The 18,278-nt window shown below is 47.2% G+C and overlaps 2 protein-coding genes across 5 annotated transcripts in view; one reads left to right on the top strand and one right to left on the bottom strand.

The window, feature by feature from the left end:
* The window catches only part of Polr2H (DNA-directed RNA polymerases I, II, and III subunit Rpb8), a 136,942-nt gene extending 131,404 nt beyond the window's left edge, over positions 1–5,538 (bottom strand). For both annotated transcript variants that reach the window (XM_089549596.1, XM_089549597.1), the window contains exon 1: positions 5,456–5,538. In XM_089549596.1, the coding sequence (XP_089405722.1) occupies positions 5,456–5,528 (73 nt within the window). In that variant the 5' untranslated portion in view covers positions 5,529–5,538. The remainder of the gene's footprint in view (positions 1–5,455) is intronic.
* Epp (Ecdysteroid phosphate phosphatase) overlaps positions 1–18,278 on the top strand; it is a 41,911-nt gene that overhangs the window by 487 nt on the left and 23,146 nt on the right. Inside the window, exons 1-8 of one of the 3 annotated variants that reach the window (XM_089549588.1) lie at positions 5,717–6,017; positions 6,343–6,396; positions 6,936–7,122; positions 9,853–10,048; positions 10,970–11,068; positions 12,442–12,611; positions 14,524–14,732; positions 16,057–16,159. In XM_089549588.1, the coding sequence (XP_089405714.1) occupies positions 5,914–6,017; positions 6,343–6,396; positions 6,936–7,122; positions 9,853–10,048; positions 10,970–11,068; positions 12,442–12,611; positions 14,524–14,732; positions 16,057–16,159 (1,122 nt within the window). In that variant the 5' untranslated portion in view covers positions 5,717–5,913. Of the gene's footprint in view, positions 1–5,716; positions 6,018–6,342; positions 6,397–6,935; positions 7,123–9,852; positions 10,049–10,969; positions 11,069–12,441; positions 12,612–14,523; positions 14,733–16,056; positions 16,160–18,278 lie in introns of those variants that run through there. The other 2 variants (XM_089549589.1, XM_089549590.1) reach the window with 2 other exon arrangements.

Below are 18,278 nucleotides of genomic sequence, written 5' to 3'. Positions count from 1 at the left end.
GTCGCTATGAGGTCGGTGCAAATGATGTATACGAAAGACTTATTTATAAACGTGCAGTAAACGATAACCAACCACCACCGAGAAGCGGAGCTTTCCTTATCCTAAGTATAGCTATCCTCTGTACGCGTCACAGCTTACACGCATATCCAAGTTTGATGGAAAAATTCGGTCTTCGAATGCTAACTAGCACTTTTCACATCAAAAGCATCGGTATGCAATATAAGAGACCTAAGGCGGGAGGTCATGACTGCGGCCAGCTTTCGCAATCGACAAATCAGGAGGTTGCGTCCCCCCCTTCGCAAAAAAAAAAAAAAAATGCCGGGTCGACCTCGCACGGGCACACTTTGCGATCTCATACTCAAGTAAGAAACGCTGCACCGTTTCTGTAGAGAACAAATTCATGAACGCGAGAAGCGCGCCGCAAATAAAAAAAATAATAGCCATAAACCCTGGAATGAAACTCAATCCTCCTAGATTAATCCCCAGGAGTCTACGCGGCCTGCGCAGAGAACCGGATGCGGTTCCAATAACACACGCGCAGCAGGAAAAACACCGTCCACGGCACGTACAGCAGCGAGCTTTTTTTACTTATTCCTTTAACGGGCTAACGCAGGTTAGCATCTCATCTCGCAAGCTATCCCCAATGTCGCGCTATTTCCTCCTGCGCACGGCTGCTAGCTTCCTCCGAGAAGTAGCAGTAGGAGTACGTGTTCATTTCATCAGCCAACCACCAACCAACGAGCGCGCTCATCCTGCAAGCCTCAAACTTTCCACCCACTACCATTCGTTTCTTCTTTCCAAGCAAGCTGTCCGAGCGAGGTTCGACCGTTTCGCCACCAGCATGTGACTACAGCTGCCAATGTCGACACAGAGAGGGAGAGAGGGGGGGCACAGGAGGTTGCACGCGATGGTCGCCGCAAAGCCATCACCACCAGCGCAACGGCGCAATGGGAAGGTTGCACACGCACACTGAAGATGCTGCTGCTGCAACCTTGGCCTCTGTGCAATACCAGGGCCCCCTGGCCCGCCAAGGGAGGGGACGCCCTGTTAGCCCTGGCCAACCAATATGGCCGACAGTTGGCACGGTGCCGGCAGAGAAACAAAGAGGAAAAAGAAAGAAGTCAGGATGGGGGAGGAGCCTGGAAAACGGAAGAGGGCGGCGCGTCGAGTGAGGGCTACCTCAGGCGTTGACCACGGCGTGGCGTTTACTAACCAGAATGCATGCGAAGCACTCCCCCCACCTCCGCCCCCCTTAGAGTTTCCAAACAGGAGCACGTGACATAAACCCGCTCGTTTTGTTTACGCTGAAAGACGAGATATCAACACCGGAGGGCCAGGAGCGGGTTGAGCAAGAGGTTGAGACATCGTGACAAGCAAGAAATGGATGACCCGCCATCAGCCACGAAAAAAGCTCAAGAAAACGCTCGTCACGCCAACAATATCGCCGGACTGCACGAGTCGGCACAGCTGGTAGTGGCGGCTGGCGATCGAAGTCCTAACGATTAGCGTCTGAAACTCCGGAAACCGAGACCGGCAACGGATATAACGGGTCAGAGTACAGAGACTTCTAGATTAACATCTTTTTTTTTTTAGGTCTACAATGAACTTACCCTGAGGTCATAAAAAACGTATGAAGTATACTGTCTACATAATACAGGCGTAAGCAAGTCAACAGGAGGAGGAAATGCAAGCTACATGAAGTTCAACCCTTTTCGAGCGCGGTGGGAAGCACGCTCCAGAGCCCTACAACCGTTTTGAAGGACACGACGAAATATGAAATGTGAACAAGCGGAGAACGTAATCTAATTTTCGAAAAAATTGGAACAGTTTCCAACGGCGGACTCTCGTACTGCCTTCTTTTCTGCAGCACTTTTTTCTCTCCTTCTTGCTCGTCATTTATTCAGCGCCGTCAGTCCTAGCAACTGCCGCCCGTGCGCCGAACGCGCCAAGATGTCGAGCCCTGCGTCTCTCCCTCTCATCCTTTAGATTTTTTTTTTTCTTCCAGCTTCCAGCGTCAAGAAAATGACGCGCTCACGTTCGCGCAAAATGCACTCGCTAGCTCGCCTTCTCTGTGCGGGTGGATTGAAAAAAAAGAAGAAAGAACGAAAGAAAGAAAGCGCCGGATCCGAAATAATAACCACAAGCACCTTGTTCTTTCTTTCGCCTTTGTCGGCGAACAGGCACATACGGCAGCGGCGACTACAACCAGCGAAAGGCGGCCACACAGCCAGCGCGCGCGGCAGGCAGGCAGCGACGGGAATTGCAAAAAAAAAAAAAAAAGGAAGAGAGAGCGGCGCGCGCGAGCGGTTGCGCGCCGCAGCCAGGCAGCGGTATGAATGAGGAGACGAACTTGACCTTGAAAGGCGGTTAGTGGAGGGACGGAGCGACCGAAGGGGGAGCAGTAAGAAAAAAAATAATCAAAAAAGCGCGACCGATTTGGCGATGCTCCTGGAGCGCCGGGGACGGGCACACAGGGTATCGAGGAAAGAGAGCGGCAGAAGGAAGGAAAAAAAAATCGATTCGCGCTCGGGGACGACGAAAGTTTTCACGCTATGCGCACGTATCACCGCTTCTCGAATCCGATCCCCGTTCTCTAGCCGTAAGGGGAGAGAGAGTGAAAGGGCTTTCGAAGCGAGGCAGTAGGCGTTCTGTCACTAAGGGCTCGTGCAGGAACGTTCGTCAGGTGGGTCCGCTGCCGATTGCAGGAAGTACGCGGACGAAAAAACAAAACCAAGCCCGACCGACAGCAAATCTTTCGACGTGGCAAAACAAGCAGGTACCGGCAGGTTGCACTGCCGCTATTTACAAGCTGAGAGCGCGAGGTGCAGCATCAAATTCCTTAAGCGCATTTTTTATGTCCGTTTTTTCTTCTAATTCCAGCTCCTACAGTTGTCATATGGAAATATTTCAAAGGGGTGTAGGCTCACAAGTGCGTTAAGTCTTAAATATAGTGCTAATAGAAGAGGAAAGAAAGCAAGAAATGTCGGTGACGTGGAACTTTCAAGCGAAGCCAAGTATGCAGCGTGCGCAAAAGCAGGTGCAGCTAACGAGATTACAAGAGCCCGGGCGGATAGCGCGGTAAAAACACAAGAAAAAAAAAGTGCGAAGAAAGCGGGCACGCTACAGAAAAAAGGCAAGGTGGTCAAACAGAATGCCCTGCAAGTGGCTTGCACCACGCGTCTAGCTGTTCCCTTCAAAGGCATCCCGTGCAGGCAGGGGCGTTTAGATAATCGAAAGAGGGTCCGCGCGTCTATTTTTTTTTTTTTTTTTTACGCTTGTTGTGTGAAGCCCGGTGATTCATTCCGCGCGCACCGGGGCTCGCAGGAAGGCAGTTGCTGCCGCCCTCTTTCTCTCGTGCACAAGTGCGCTACGTGGACAGAGCGGGCTCAGAGCGCGCTGCACATGACGTCGACAGAGCGCATACGCACGCGTGAGGAGCCCCAGAGTCTTGCTCCCGATAGCGCTTATCGCCGAGCGACACTTATCTCCGGCTGAGGAGGAGCAAAGCAGGAAATAAACACACGCGGCTTTAAATCAGCGTGGTTGCTCTACATCTCGCCGCGCGCGCTCCCAGACAACGCGCTGCAATTATCTCGCACGACACGCATCGCCGCCGAAATGAATCGCACCTGCGTTTTTTTTTTTTCGTAAACATAACGCGATTCGACCATGCGCCCTTGGAAAAAATTAACGAGAATGTCGATTCTTTTCCTTAACCCTTTAAAATGATCGCAGCGAGCGACCAATCGAGAGAAAAAAAAAAAAAAAAACCTCACCTCAGAGCACGGTGTCGAGCCATGGCTGTCATCGTGCGGGCTTGCGGGCGCGCAGGGCCGCCCTTCGAGGCGAGGACTCGAGCCCGAACTAACTGCGTCATTCCTTGAAGACTCGCGCGCCGAGCGGAGTTTTCCGACGGAGCTTGGGCGACTGAGAATGCGCCGTATCATTGGGGCGGCCGCCCTCCCCCTCCGCTTCCCAGCAGCGCGCTCGCGCGGCGCGTATCCTCCTCTTCCCCCTACCTCTCCTCCCTCGCGCTCGTGTCGTCACCGGGAAAACACTTCGTGCCGCCCTCGCTGGGCCGCAACGCTTACGTAACGTTCTTTTCTTCCTCCTCCCCGACTCTCTCCGCACGCGCGCAGGCCACGAAATAGCCCTCTCACTCCGCTTTCTACATCTTTTTCTGCTCTCGCCCCTTTCACTCGCGACACCTCGTGCACCGCCGTCTCTTTCTCTTTTCCTTTCAATGTCTGCAAACATTCGGCCTGCCCGAAAACGCGCATGAATCGACCGACTGACTTATTCGTCAAGATACACCTGCCCCCCCCTCCCCCCCCCCCCCATTTTTTTTTTAATTTCTGGTACACACGCGCGTTCCCTTGCTCTAAGCCCAGTGCTGGCTAAAGATGGCGAACGCGGCCTCCCATTGGACGGCGCGCGCATGAGCGCCTGCTGTTGCTGCAGAAGCGTGCCAACAGCATCAGCTGATGTAGGTCCACAACAAACAAGCGCTCAGACTGCAGGCCCGCGTGACTGGCGCATGCGCGTACCGCCCGTTGAGCGCCTGCCAAGCGGGCGCGCGCAGCAAAATAACAATAGCGCCGCGCTCTGCAGCGATGTTTACAAAAAGCTCCACGAATCCATCAGGCGCAGGCGCTAGAATACCGGTCAAACTCCGAAAAAAATAGACAAACACGACCGACACAGGAGGCGAAGTGTGTTCCTTTCCCTCCACATACACATACCAAGAAGCGCAATCGATAAGAATGAGGCGCGTTCACCTTTATCGCGAGCGTGCTGATTATCAGAAGAATGTTCAGCACCAAAATGTAAGTGCTTTCGAGACACCACATAGTGTCTGTCATGCGAAGAACACAAGCGCGTGGTATCGTTCTGGCGAAGCCAGATGGGTGGCTTGTCCTTAACGCTAACGCTGTGAAAATAGACAGCGCTCAATACCCGAGCACATACGTTATTTTATTTTTATAGAACCAGCATAATCAGCGTGAAGGCAGCGTGTCATGCACGTTCGCATTAAACACGGCGCTAATTGCTAACGCGGGCCTGAGCTACCCACGCTGCAGAATTGGTTTCGTTTTGTGCACGCCTCAGGGTTATTTTACCGGCATGCCGCGAAGCCATAGTCCAAGGGACGTGCATGTGATCTGCGCGTTCGATGTCCAGCGCATGGCCGAAATGCGCGAGGTGCGTGCTTTGCAATGGAGACATTAGAAACTATTTGATCAGATCCTCGCTCAACATTTGCAGGCAGCTTGCTGCAAGTTGCACACAAAAACAACGCCGAGAAGCTGAAATGCATCGCCGGCGTCATTCATTTGCCGGCGTGGAGAGCACATGGTTTGGTTGGAAGGAAGTACTTCCTGACATATCAAAGCAATGGTACTGCCAGGAAATGACTGTCTACTCACGTGTGTTGATGTAAAAGCTGAGATCTTACCTCTATCAAATTTCTTGCCTTCTGGATCAATATCTTTCACGTCGAAAATATCCTCGAACAAAACGCCCGCCATTTTGAATGCACTAGCGCCTCTCGCGGATGTTTACTTGAAACACGAGGCACCGATAAACGTTTTGTACTCGAATCATGTTGCTTATAATATTTCAATTAATTTGCTTTAAAATATTTAGGTGCTCATTTTAAATTTTACTCAGGTTTTGTTGACGCACTCAACAACAGGAAACGGAAGTGGGTTCAAGTAGCCGATACAAAAAACAAAATGGCTTGAGCTTTTTCGTTTTATTGCGGTGTGCTAGGGCGTTATCGTCTCTGTTTCTAATTAAGTTTTTGTTGCAGCCGCTATGAGCTCGTGTACCGGCATTTAGTGCGTTGTGAAGTGCGCTGTGCTCCACCGAACAGCGATTGTTCCACGCCCCGAGACAATGTGACAGCGCCGAATGGCTGCCCCTCCTCCACGCCGAAATGTCAGCAGTAGGCCGCACAAGCAGCACCTGTCCCCTCTTCAGGTTCTGCTGCAGATGGGGTTCCCCAAGCACAGAGCGTGAGTCCCTGCCAGTCACGTAGCGAGAGTAGACCACCGGACGGAGTCGCTTGCGCGATCGGTACCCATTCCGATTATAAGTCACCGGAGACGCACGACGAGTCAAGGACCTGTGATCGTGCGCCTGTGTGACTAACTGGAGCGCTCCCGTTTGCGCCTCATAGACGAGCTTTTCAGAGGAAGCTCGTTGTATAACGCTTCCTCAGTCCTTGAACTGTGGTTTTCCAAGCGCGCAATGTCTCGTTTCCTGCGCGAGTGGTGCCTCTTACTAGGGTTGATTCATCGGTTTCTTTCTGCATTTCTTTTTTTCTCTTTCTCGTTTCAGCGAGAAGGCCCTTGCGGCAACAGGGGACAGAGGAGTGCAGTTAGCGGCCGATTGGTAATGCATATTTTTTTTAGTGTCGCTTTTAATGTAGCGTAGGATTTTATCTGTGGAGTGACTGCAGCAATGTTCTTAGTAGCCTAGCGGGTCCAGGCTATTTTTCTGGTGCAAAAGTGAATGAACCAATAAAATCGCATCTGTCGCAAGCTTCGCCTCTAAATGTGCTCATTACGGCGTTATCGCAAAAAGGCGCGAAATAATTTGTTGCACCGGAAGTAATAATCCTTAGAGGTTTGGCAGTTCAGTGTTTTCCATTGTCAAGTGCCGTACATTGTTCAAGTTCTTACACCACAACCACGTTTTGGTATTCGTGAAAGAAGGAAATGTTTGCTAATACAAGGTTTGGAAGTAAGTTACTTAGCTATTCAGATACACTGCCGTTCCAGATCATTTGCTGTCAAGTGCAGAAGGAAGCTTCCCACAAACCTTCATTTTGTTCTTGCAGTTTTCTTGCGCTTTTGCTACTGCTTCTTCTGTGTATTGCATGGATGGGCACGACCGTGCTGAGTGCCATTATCACTCTCCTCCCTCGTCAGGCTTTTAGCTCACGTCAATGACCCCACCTTGGACGACAGCACGCCTAGAGAGTACATTCTTTATCTTTGTCCGGTGGGACCACTCCTGGAGCAGCTACAGAAGTTCTCCCTCCAGTCCATGCTGCAATGCGGTCGCAATGGCGCCCACAACTACCTGCCCCACATCACACTGTGCTCTTTTTTTCAGGTGATTGCCTTTCTGTTGTTGTGCAGCTACTGATGCAAGGATAACACTATACAATGTCTGGAATGAGTAGCGATGTGTTTACTGGCCATCAGTCAGTTCTTATTACCTGATATTGCTAATAAAACTCAATATCAAGACTGACTGGTCGCAGAAAAAAATGTTCTAAACCTGAATGACTTAACTCTATGCAAGCCTAGTACATTTATTGTGTTTGTACATGCTCGCCAGTGTTTCAACGTGCAGATCACCAATATATATACCCAGAAAAAGTGTTGTCTATCAGTTTCAGTACTTGTGCTCATATGCATATGCGTCACGAAAAATGTCATGTTCTGGCTACCATGATGGTTAAAGGGACCCTTAGTAAAGTTGTGGTATGCCTGGATTGTTAAAGGACGCCACTTCACAAATATCTTCCAGCAAGAATCTTTGTAATGTGTTTTATGAAAACTGAGTTATCCGTAGTCAAAATTTGAATTTCCGTGCCTTCGCGCCTTGCCCTCTCCTCTCCAATTTTTGCACACTTAAATGTCAGCGCTTCTCTGCCAGTCCCACCCACTCAGCCCCTCCGTAACCTCCGCCAGCTGCCAACACGCGTGGGAATTCCCCAGGGGCCGGAGCTTCCTGATCCGCTGGAGTGGTCATTGCCGTGGAAGCTGCGTGACGTCTGAAAGAGTTGGCGCGGCGAACCAGTGATAACCCCCGACTGCTAGCGTCACTTGCACAACATGACGTCATATGCCACGTTTCATGCAAAAGCCTGGCACTGCTGGTCACAGCAAGATGCAAAAGCGGAAATATTTAAAAATGTATCGTAAATTATCCCCTTGCTTTTGAGGTCTTGTACACAGCATGAATGCTCGGTGGCCTGTACTCTACATAATACAAGCATTTTGTAGCCAACCTTGAACGCCCTTTTCATAGACCCTTTAAGCGGCAGTTCTGTTGCTGCTATCGACATGCAGGCTGCGTTATGCCCTGTCTCAATCCAGCACAACAGCTGGGCAGTGACATCACCTCACTTCTTGGCTGACAACTTCTTGAGTTTTTGTTTGGGCCTTCTATCAGTTTACTTCTGATATCATTCATTTCCTTCTACAAGCGCAGCTCTAAACACAACCATTTTTGCATTAATTACTTGTAAATCGAATGCTGTGGCTGATAAAAATAAAGGCAAGATAAACCATAAGTGACCTTTGATGTGCAGGAATACGTTTTATCGCCAGAAAAAAAAAATGAAATTAATTTGTAGGAATAGTATTCGCTGGAAAAAAAAAAAGCTCCATTCTGAAGAAGTAAACACTGAAAAATCCGGCCAAATTTCCCCAAAAATAAAGAAACTATAAGTCCAACACCTTGCTATAGCACATTATGCATGGCTCATTGCAATGTATCTTCAGAGCGAGGTGTGACAAAATAAATCCAGGAACAGGAACAGTGTATGGATTGATAACATCATGCTGCTACATTGTCTCGAGAACATTGGAGCTTCTTAAAATGGCACCAGGTACCTCAGTTTATGCATGCTAAATATAACCTGCATGTGTGGTACCTGTGTAACCTGTTTGTATGGTATGTGTGTTTGCCAAAGTTTTCAAGTTATCTTTCTTGAAACTCGCTGCCATCATATTAATTGTGGCAAATAAATTGTTTAGCTCACATTTCTTATATTGCAGCACAGTTTTCAGTTTCAGATTAACTGTAATGTTAACCCAGGTTTGCTGATAGGCAAGCATAGCATTGTTGAGAAAATCCTGGTGGCATTTGAGTGCTGCAATTTAATTTACGGGCAGTTTATAGTAACGTGATCATGAATCCTCACGAATAATTGGTTAAGCCACTGGAATGGAATTTTCAGTTTTGTATGGAAATCTGCTAATGGGCTCAGAAGCAGGCTCTGTAAAAGGGACCTTGCAATGCCAGTGCACTTATTAGAGCTTTATCAGCACTCCCTTTGTGTGTGTAAAATAACTCCATGAGTAATGTGTAACTTATCTTGAGCCATTTTTGTTCGAACATACTCAACAAGAATTCACACACACACGAGCAAGTACAGATTTTCATCCGGCTGTCCATATTAATGGCTGTTAGCATCCCTTGACTGCATTGAGCTCAAGCAGACAGGTCCGTCATCACAGGATTGACGAATTAACTGCTTGTGCCTTCAGCAAAAGCATTAACACCAGTCACATTTTTTTTTTTTTTTCAAGAGCAGTTGTGCGGTATTTGGCAGGTTAAATTCAAAGCATTTTTCTTCCATGGAAAAAGCAAGCATTTGTGACTTTTGAATGTGGTCATATTGAAGGTAGAGATCAGTAAACAGTGTTGAATTTTTACAAGTTATTTGTATGTGCAAGTAACTGCCTTATCTTCCATGTCAGAGCATGGAAGTTAAATGTGGTTGTGCAAGGTTAGCATGAAAAAAGGGCTATAACTCGTTTTTCAGGCATTCCATGTTTATTGTGAATTCAATAGTTCTTCATCCTGCAGTCCAGCTGCAATTTTTTAAGACAAAACTCTGTGGTCTGGCATCAGTGAGTAATGGCATGGTATAGAAGGCACACGGACAGGAGCCATACATGAAGGCAATTGTACAATAAACTGCAGGCAGCATAGTACACGCCAGACAGATAACATCTTTTCTTCTTCACCCCTTACCCCCCTTTCCTTTTCTTTTTTTGCGCTGCATGGGAAGTTGTCCTTTCTCTCAGAGCACTGTTTTCTTTGCAGGCTCCCGACGATGCCATTGGCCACCTTAGTAGAGCATTGCAGCATGTAGTGGAGAAACTGAAGGGGGAACTTCCGGAGTCCATTAAGCTAGAGCATTACACTTCCCAAACATTTCTCGGACTATTTGTGGCTGAAGAACACAATGACGCACTTAAGAAACTTGCTGTTTATTTTATGCGGGAAGTCTCTGAGTTTAGTAAGTACTACCTTGTGTCTTTTTTGTTTCTCTTTTCAGCTGCTTTGGTGTCTTGTTATATGTCTTGGTAAGGGAATCTTTGTGAGATTTTTCACACAATATTGAGCCGGGCAGGCATATCAACTGCCCTAGAGACAAGCTTGTTGCAGATTGTTTTAATGCTTGACACCGTGTTACCAGTCTCGCAGTTTACACCAATGGTTTGCATGACTGGTTGCAGTTGACATTCTAATTGCACTGCCTGATAATTGGGACAAATGGACTGCTTTGTCCAAGTGTATCAGCCTGTTTTTATGCCTTCAAAATCGAATGTCTTCACAGATGTGAAAGCATGTTTATCTGCTGGGCCTGTAAGCCGTGCTGCTGCTATTCGTGGCGGGGTGAACCAGTTTAACGCATAGTATCGCACATAAAAAGCTTTTTTGTGATTTGTGGTTTGTACTCGGAAATACTTAAAATGGCGAATGGCTGAAAGGAGGGTTCTCTAGTAATGGAAGACCTTTTCCTAGAGCTATGCCTGCAGACAGGGACGATGGGATCATAATTGTCCATGTGGCTGGGTGACAGTTGTTTCTAAGCTTTTCTTAACTCTGCAGTCTTGTGTTCTGATGTCTAAGTGCAGCAGTGGGAGTAACTCCTGGTGTGAGCACTTTTGTGTGTGTTGGGCACCCGGACACTAAGTTTTGAATGCTTTTTAGCATTAATCCGTTTCATTGACATCATAGAAGCTAGTGCATGCTTGAACATTGCAGGGTGTTTGTTTTGTCTGTTGTCTTCTTTGTTAGTGTTTTCGTTTGTACTGTACTTTGCATGGTGGTTTTAAGCATTGCCTTACAGGCTAACTTCCTCGAGACTGGTGAGCTGTGTGCGCCTCTCTAACACGACTAACCGTGGGCTGTGCACCATGTTCTGTCTTTGTAGTTGTAACCGATATCGGGGCACTGGAGGTGTTGGGAACTTGCTTCCCGTGGTGCTCGTCCTCTTATTCTTCCCTTAGCAAGGCTGCCTCTCGAAACAGGCGTAAGCTTGACCCAAATCACCACTCTTTTGTCAGTTGTGCATTGTACAGGGCGTATACTCTACTGTCAGCGCTAACATCTCTGCATGTTCACTCGCACATTTGCTCATGGTGATAAAAGCAGGAAAGATGAAGTGAAGCTGTTAAAGGGCATGAGTTTTTTGGAAACCTGTTGCGCTGCCAGAATGCATGAGTTTGTATGTAGTATTGCTGGTCCAAACGTACGATCGCTCAGTTTTAAGAATTAAATTTCTTTAAGGACATAGAAATAGCTCTTCTCTATCTTTGTGATAACTGGTGATTTGTTGTTCTGTGTATTTTATAGATTCTTTAAAGCTCATTTTGTTATATTATTTAGTAGCATGAAGCAGTAGCATGGAGTGTTCTGTCTGCTGTCTTTCTTCTAATGGCGAGACCTTGCATGTCTGCTAAAGGTGACAGTATTGGCTTTTGTGCAGTCTCATTTTTTTCTGCTTGCATGTTTGTTTAGTTTTACAGTTAGGATTTAGGCTGCTTTTCTGAAAGTGAAAGCTTTACGGTATTGTAGTGTTGACTTGTTTTACGTATGACTCAAATACCCTCTTTATTATATGAATGGTCATAGTTGTGCATTGACGCTGATATTTAAAGAAAGATCTTTAAACCAGAACTACAGACTTTTATCGCTCAAAGGGACAGGTATTAAAGCTTTTCATGGCCAAATCGCTGGGTTGTTTACACATGGGTTTTGTTTAAGGCTTGTTTGGATGTGGTGCTTACTTCAGCTGAAATGAATGGGAGGTTCATCGTTGTGACAGTGTTGGGCTCAAAAAGGCTTGATTTTTTTTTTGCCAATTGAATTAGTAGCGCCGTCTGTTACTGGGGGCCAAGACTTCTTCCCCACTTCACCGCAGCCCCTCCGTTGCCTTTATGACATTAGCGTCACCTCCACATTTCAAGATGGCACCTCTGCTCCAGTAATTTTGAATTTTGAAATTTTTCTTTGTATCTGCTATCGCCACACGCATCCTCCATTTACAGCTTAGTCTAGCCAAAACAGATTAGCACCCAACCAAAGCATAGTAATAAACAGAGCCCACTGCCAAGTGCTACCGCGGCACAGAATTTAGGCATAAACAAATCTGCTGCTTAGCCAGCAGAAGTGTTTATGCCTGTCATATCATCCTGAGCAACAGAAGGGTGCCTCACATCCTAAAAAAACTTAGGTGCAAGCTGAAAGCATGTCCAGTGGCTTTTTTTTTTCCCCTCTACATTTATGGCATTTTTTTTCTGTTGTGTTCGCTTTGTGAGAGAGCTGAGAGATATTTTCAGGTGCCGTGTTGGTGTGGTGCGAATGATTCCCATTGTTTGCCTGTCTGTTGCTTGCCTTTTGCAGGCATTCAGGTGGAACCATACCTGAAGGCCCTTCACATCACGCTCGCCTACCAATTTCAGTTGGAACATTATGCCACCTTAGAAAAACTGAGCCAGGCTATCAACACCAATGCCTCTGCCTGCTGGGAACTCAGGCTCTACTCGCGGGACACCAGGATCAAAGGCAGTGAGGTACAGTGAGCATAGACATTTTATGCGGCAGTAACCTGTGCCCCAAAGTTTGGCTCTGATTTTCTGTCATGCTATGTGGGCTGCAAGGGTGCAAATTTCATTATTTTCTTGCTTCATAACACTCAGTCGGGTGAGGGTAGAGAAAGGAGGGGCTCATTATGACACGAATGTCTTAACGAGCCCCTCATCTCCCTGTTCTTGTCTGCTAAGTAGGTTCACTAGGGCCTTGGTTCTGGCAGTCTTGATGCCATGGGAAGCATAAAAGGGTTCTCGCACAGCTGCCTCCCTCGCCGTTCAGTCGCGCTCTGTGTGGACCTTGAGGTATTTCAAGACGTTCCTACATTTGCTGCTGTGGTCGAGGTTGGCGCTGGGGAACACTTTCAAGGTTAGGTTACATGCAACATAAATACCCTTGAAAGTAGATTGGATAGCCACCATCATAGCTCATTTAGTAGAGCATTCCCCACGACGTATGGAGATTGTGAGTTCGGATCCCACTGGCAGCATGTTCTAGTTTTTTATTTTGCTCTGTGATTAATCACCCTTAAGGTAGATAACAGTTACTACTAATTTACCCCTGAGCAACATCATTCATAAAGTAAAAAAAAAAAAAAAACACTCTTCTACCCTTGCCTCGGTTGCAGTGACTACTGGCCTTCTTATACCCCTGTCACACGGGCACTTTCGATCCTCATTGAGTGGATGCTCATCGAAATCAATGCAGATCGACGGTTGTCACACGGCCACTTTCAAGCGCAGTCGAGCTCGATCCTGCTTGACTCGATGCAGGCCCCTCAAGAGTGCTTGAGGCTCCAAGCACAATCGAAAGCACTCTCGCTCTCACGAAGCTATAAAAATAAACACTAGGTAACCAAACAAAACTACAACTGTTGTTGTTGTAATTGATTAAAATGCAAGACAGAACATTTTCAGGCACTATGCCTGCTTATATGCAAACATATTTATAAATAATCTTGACACCACGCTCCAAGCTTCGCCGTCAGTGTAAACAACAAAGATGGCGTCCCCCTGCTCGTCGACACGCAAACTGTGGAGCGAGCGCGAGACAGCCGCTCTCATCGACTGCTGGCTAGACCGCCTAGATAATTTGTGGCGCCAGAAGAGAAACGCCGTAGTCTACGCAGAAATCGCAAAGGTGTTGCGTACCCTCGGGTTCCATCGTACAACAGCAGATACAGAGGTGCGTCGCATGTCTGGCTACGGATTTGGCTGCCGCTGCCCCCGACTGCACAGTGTTGCCGGACATAACCTTGTTATGGCTGTTGGAGGAACATTTGGCGCCACCTAACACACATGAGGGAAACTTCTCAAGGAGCATTGAAAATGCCCGTGTAGCACCGGATGTTTCAAGCGTGCTCAAAAATATCGACGCAGATCGAGTTCAATGATTGAAAGCGCCCGTGTGACAGAGGTATTAATGTAGTTATTCAGGTGGTTACTTTTCTGCAGACTTTTCAGGGCTCAGGCACTCTATTTTTTTCTCATTAATGCTGATTAAGGTGAACGTTGGTAGTTGATAGATGTTGTTTATGTCAATGTATGCCAAGGTACAAGCAAGTATGTGAAGGTACGTCAAGGTATAAACAAGACTATTGTAGTACTGTCAAAGGAGAGCCTTTAAGGGTATTTGGAATACATAAATAAATTTTGAACTTGAAATTCTAGGTAAAATGCTCTGATACGTTAGGAAAGCAAGATTGGTCGAGAACGCTTGCTGTCATAGTCTATGCTGTCACCTGGGGATCTTGTCACCTCACCCAGACGCGATACCGAAATGTCTGAGCATGAGCAAGTCAACAATTCAGCCAGGGCACTACTTTACATGTCTGTGATTCACATCTCGACCTTTGCCCCCTTCACAACCATGCCATGTGGCATCTGTGTGCTCCAGGTCCACAAAGTGCTTTACTCGCACGTGCCAAAGGAACCTGACGAGCTGGAGCTCCTGATCGGTGACTTTGTGTATGTGAGTGGAGAGCACCTTGGTGCGGCCACTGACGGCTGGGTGGAGGGCACCTCGTGGCTGACGGGGGCCACGGGGTTCCTGCCCAAGAACTACATCGAACGGACTGCCGAGTCGGATGCCTGGACACTCCACAGGTACAGCAGTTGCTGGTGTTTTAAAACAAAAATAAAAAAAGAGAAGGAGAGAGAGAGAGAGAGAGAGATGCTCTTATGCCTCATCGCCAAAACTGATGAAATCGGAAGAAAATTTCGTAACAAGACTTGATATCTATAAATTTCTGGAGCTGTTGAAAAGGCACTAAAAAAATGGTTCCATGTGCTGGTAGTGTACTGGCACCTCACAAAGTAGGAACTCAGTGCACGAAATGATTGAGGCTCGTAGCAGTGCACTAATGGGAACTGTAATTCAAGTACAGCAGTGGCATCGGGTAGGGTGCGGTTGCCTTGCTTTGTGTGGTGCCAGAAAACAGTGAACCACATAATGAAACCATTTCATGCATGCTCCTTATCTTCATGTTGTGAAGTAAACCGAGAAGATCTAGTGTTTGCACCAGCCTCAGCATAGCACACTCAAGCTTTCGGTGAAACTGTTGCGTTTTTCCAAGCAAACCTTGTTACTGGTTTATGGGGGGTTTAGCGTCCCAAAGCAACTGAGGCTATGAAAGACGCCATAGTGAAGGGCTCCGGAAATTTCGACCTCCCGGGGTTCTCTTAACCCTTAATCTGCCACTCCCGAGATAACTCGGGCTACCACATATGCACACCCCCTGCCTATGCCGAGTTAACTCGTTTTGGCTTTTTAACTCACCCCCTGCCGCTCCCGATAATACTCGTGTAAAAAAAACTATGCAAACATGTGCGCCATCTATGGAGAGACTCGAAAAATTCATAGATCTTGTAGGGCAAATTTTAAACAAAAGATGTCCCGCATGTTTCCACATGCGAGTGACTTCGTTTTGGTCTACGCACAGCAGCCATGAGGCTCTGTGCCACACTCGTCCGCGCTTTGACGGACGAAGAAATTCAAAATTGCATGTGAATTTTGAGTTCAATGATAATGAGAACGAGGAAGGCGCCCACCTAAGTGCCTTGTCGAGTGATGACAGCGATGGAGTCCCCCTGCCACCGAAAAATCCGCGTAAGAGGAGGAAATCCGACAGGCCAGATTGGTGCTGGAATATTTGATTCATTACAACTAATATCTATAAGATTATCCTGAATAAACATGTCTACATGTCCTGCAGAGCATTTTAGTGCGTTACTAGCAAAAAATTTCCAGGAAACTAACATGCAAAAAAAACCCGGCAGGGTGTGTGCAGCTGTGAGTAAAAAAACCTGGCAGTGAAAGGGTTAACAAACCTTGTTACTACTTGGCTGTGTTATAGGATGTGGAGGAATCTTAACAGTACTAGCTCCAGCTAATTGTTTTGTTTTTTCTGGGGTGGGTACTTGCCTGCAGGTCTATAACAATTGTCAAGGACGTCTACATTGATGGTCTGGATGATGGTATGCTCCAAAGGAGGCCAGCAGTGGCAGCAGCCCAAGCTCCGCCAAGTCCCCAGGTTGGCGGTGCTTTTGACGGTTCTTGCATAGTGGATGGGCAATTAACAATGTGTTTGCACAGAGAGGCTGATCTTTGATAGAATGCGAGGCTAATGCAGGGGCGAGGAAGGAAGAATAAGACCCAGAAAGTGTAACTTAAACCTTCAAGTGCGACTTCAGTCATGAGCTGAAAACCCTAGATGCATTTTCATGCGGAAGCACTCGTACGCTAAGCCAGGGGTTCTCAAAGCTAAGCCAGGGGTTCTCAAACTTTTTTGCTTGGAGGAACCCCAAAAGCCTTCAATAAGTTCCAGGGAACCCCCCCCCCCCCTCCCGCTTTCACTTTCCAGCAATGTTGTCGAGTGCATTTTTGCAGAGAGAGTTGCAAAGTTAAATGTTTATTGCACAGATTAATACAAATACTAATGTGATGGGTGGTACTGCTTCCCTTTTAAGAGCAAGTCAAAGCGTGGCTCAGTAGCACTCGGAAACAGTCTCATATCAGCTGCCGGGTCAGGGCCGGTGAGGGTTCTCGCGGAACACAAGAAGACAGCCCGCGGAACCCCTGTGTTCTGCGGAACCCAGTTTGAGAACCCCTGCGCTAAGCAACACTGACCAAGAATCTTGTTAATTTGTAGATCTTATGTCGTTGCCTAGCAACAGTGATGCCACGTTAAGTTAGCGAAGAAATGAAATCAGAATCCATTACTGGGAGTGGAGCGGTGGCAGTGTAAAGAGATCAGCTCAGCAGGCCGAGCAAGGCTGTGCATTGCACACAGTCTTCTTCTTCCACTAATACTGCTTCGGGTATTTCTGGCTTGGGTGCATTGTGGTGTGCATTGCACACCATCTCCATCCAAAAATGAAAATTGGTTTTTGAGGAAAGGAAATGGCGTGGTAGATGCACCTTTCTATAAGACGCACCTGCCATACATGCAGGCTCTCATTGAAAAAAGTTGGTATATAAGACGCTCCCGTGTATAAGACGCACCCCAATTTACTCAGTTAGGCTAGTGAGGCTTAATTAAACATGCTTGTGCGACCATCGTGGAATGCACGGTACCTGTGAGAAGTTCTTAAGCAACGCTAAGTGATTGAAAAAGGCAACACTCATGCCATACCCGCCCACGTTTTCGGAAAAAAAAAAAAAAACTCTCCTGATGTTCATTACAACATTTTATTTTCACTTAAAACCTTCGAAGTCTTCATCTTCGGATGTGCTATCAAAAAGTTTGCCCGTTTCTGGAGGCAACGCGGCTGAAACATTCTCTTTGCACTATGCATGTACTACGTACACAGAGCAAACAAAGTTGCAAAGGGTGACTAAAAAAAATGCCGGCTTGTATTGGCTTGTCATGACAATGGCGAGAAGCGCGATTGTCACCATTTATTGGCATTTCACATTACTTTTGCTTGGGGCCTCTGAAACGGCCGCGTGTTTATGGTCCCGGAAGTCATCATCCTCGCCGTTTCATGATAAAGTTCACCTAAAAAAGTTGCGCACGGCGGTCCCCATATTATAGCTGTGTTACAACCGCATTATTGGTACCGATATTTTTCCGGTGAAAAAAGCTTGAACACGAACCTGAGTAATTTCTGAACTCGCAAAAAAAACCTGAAAAATTCGCATATAAGACGCACTGTCACGGCTCCGAAAGGAGCGCGAGGCACCTTCCCGAACCGAGGCAAAGGGTTGGAGCTTTGACGCCCAGCGGTAGCCAGTTTATGTTCAGCGTCGCGAATGAGGACAGAACCACGAAGTCAGTCTCAGAAAATAAGAAGTATTCTCAGTATCAGCCGCAGGAGACTCAGACGCAAGCATTTACAAAAAAAATGAACATAACAAAGCACAATAAGTAACGGACAGGAAAACTAGTAATTACTAATACAACAGTCAAATTTGAACTAACAAGTTACATGCAGGTAGTACACAGACATCTAAAATTACAGAATACGAGTGGAGGGAAAGTTCACAGTGAATTAGGAAACGGTCCAGCGAGCGCGGCGGCAGTCCACTCACAAAAACGAGGCAGAAGGGGAGCTCTCGAAGGTGACGGTCCTTCCGGAGTCCTGTGGCGTTCTTCGGAGTGCGGTGCGGCGGCGGCTCGGGGAGTCCGGAGTGCTCGGAGGCGAGAGGCG

This window comes from Amblyomma mixtum, chromosome 6 (genome assembly GCF_055824585.1).
Source record: "Amblyomma mixtum isolate Tamu chromosome 6, ASM5582458v1, whole genome shotgun sequence".
NCBI classification, from domain to species: Eukaryota; Metazoa; Arthropoda; class Arachnida; order Ixodida; family Ixodidae; genus Amblyomma; species Amblyomma mixtum.
This window is presented reverse-complemented; position numbering and strand designations above follow the sequence as displayed.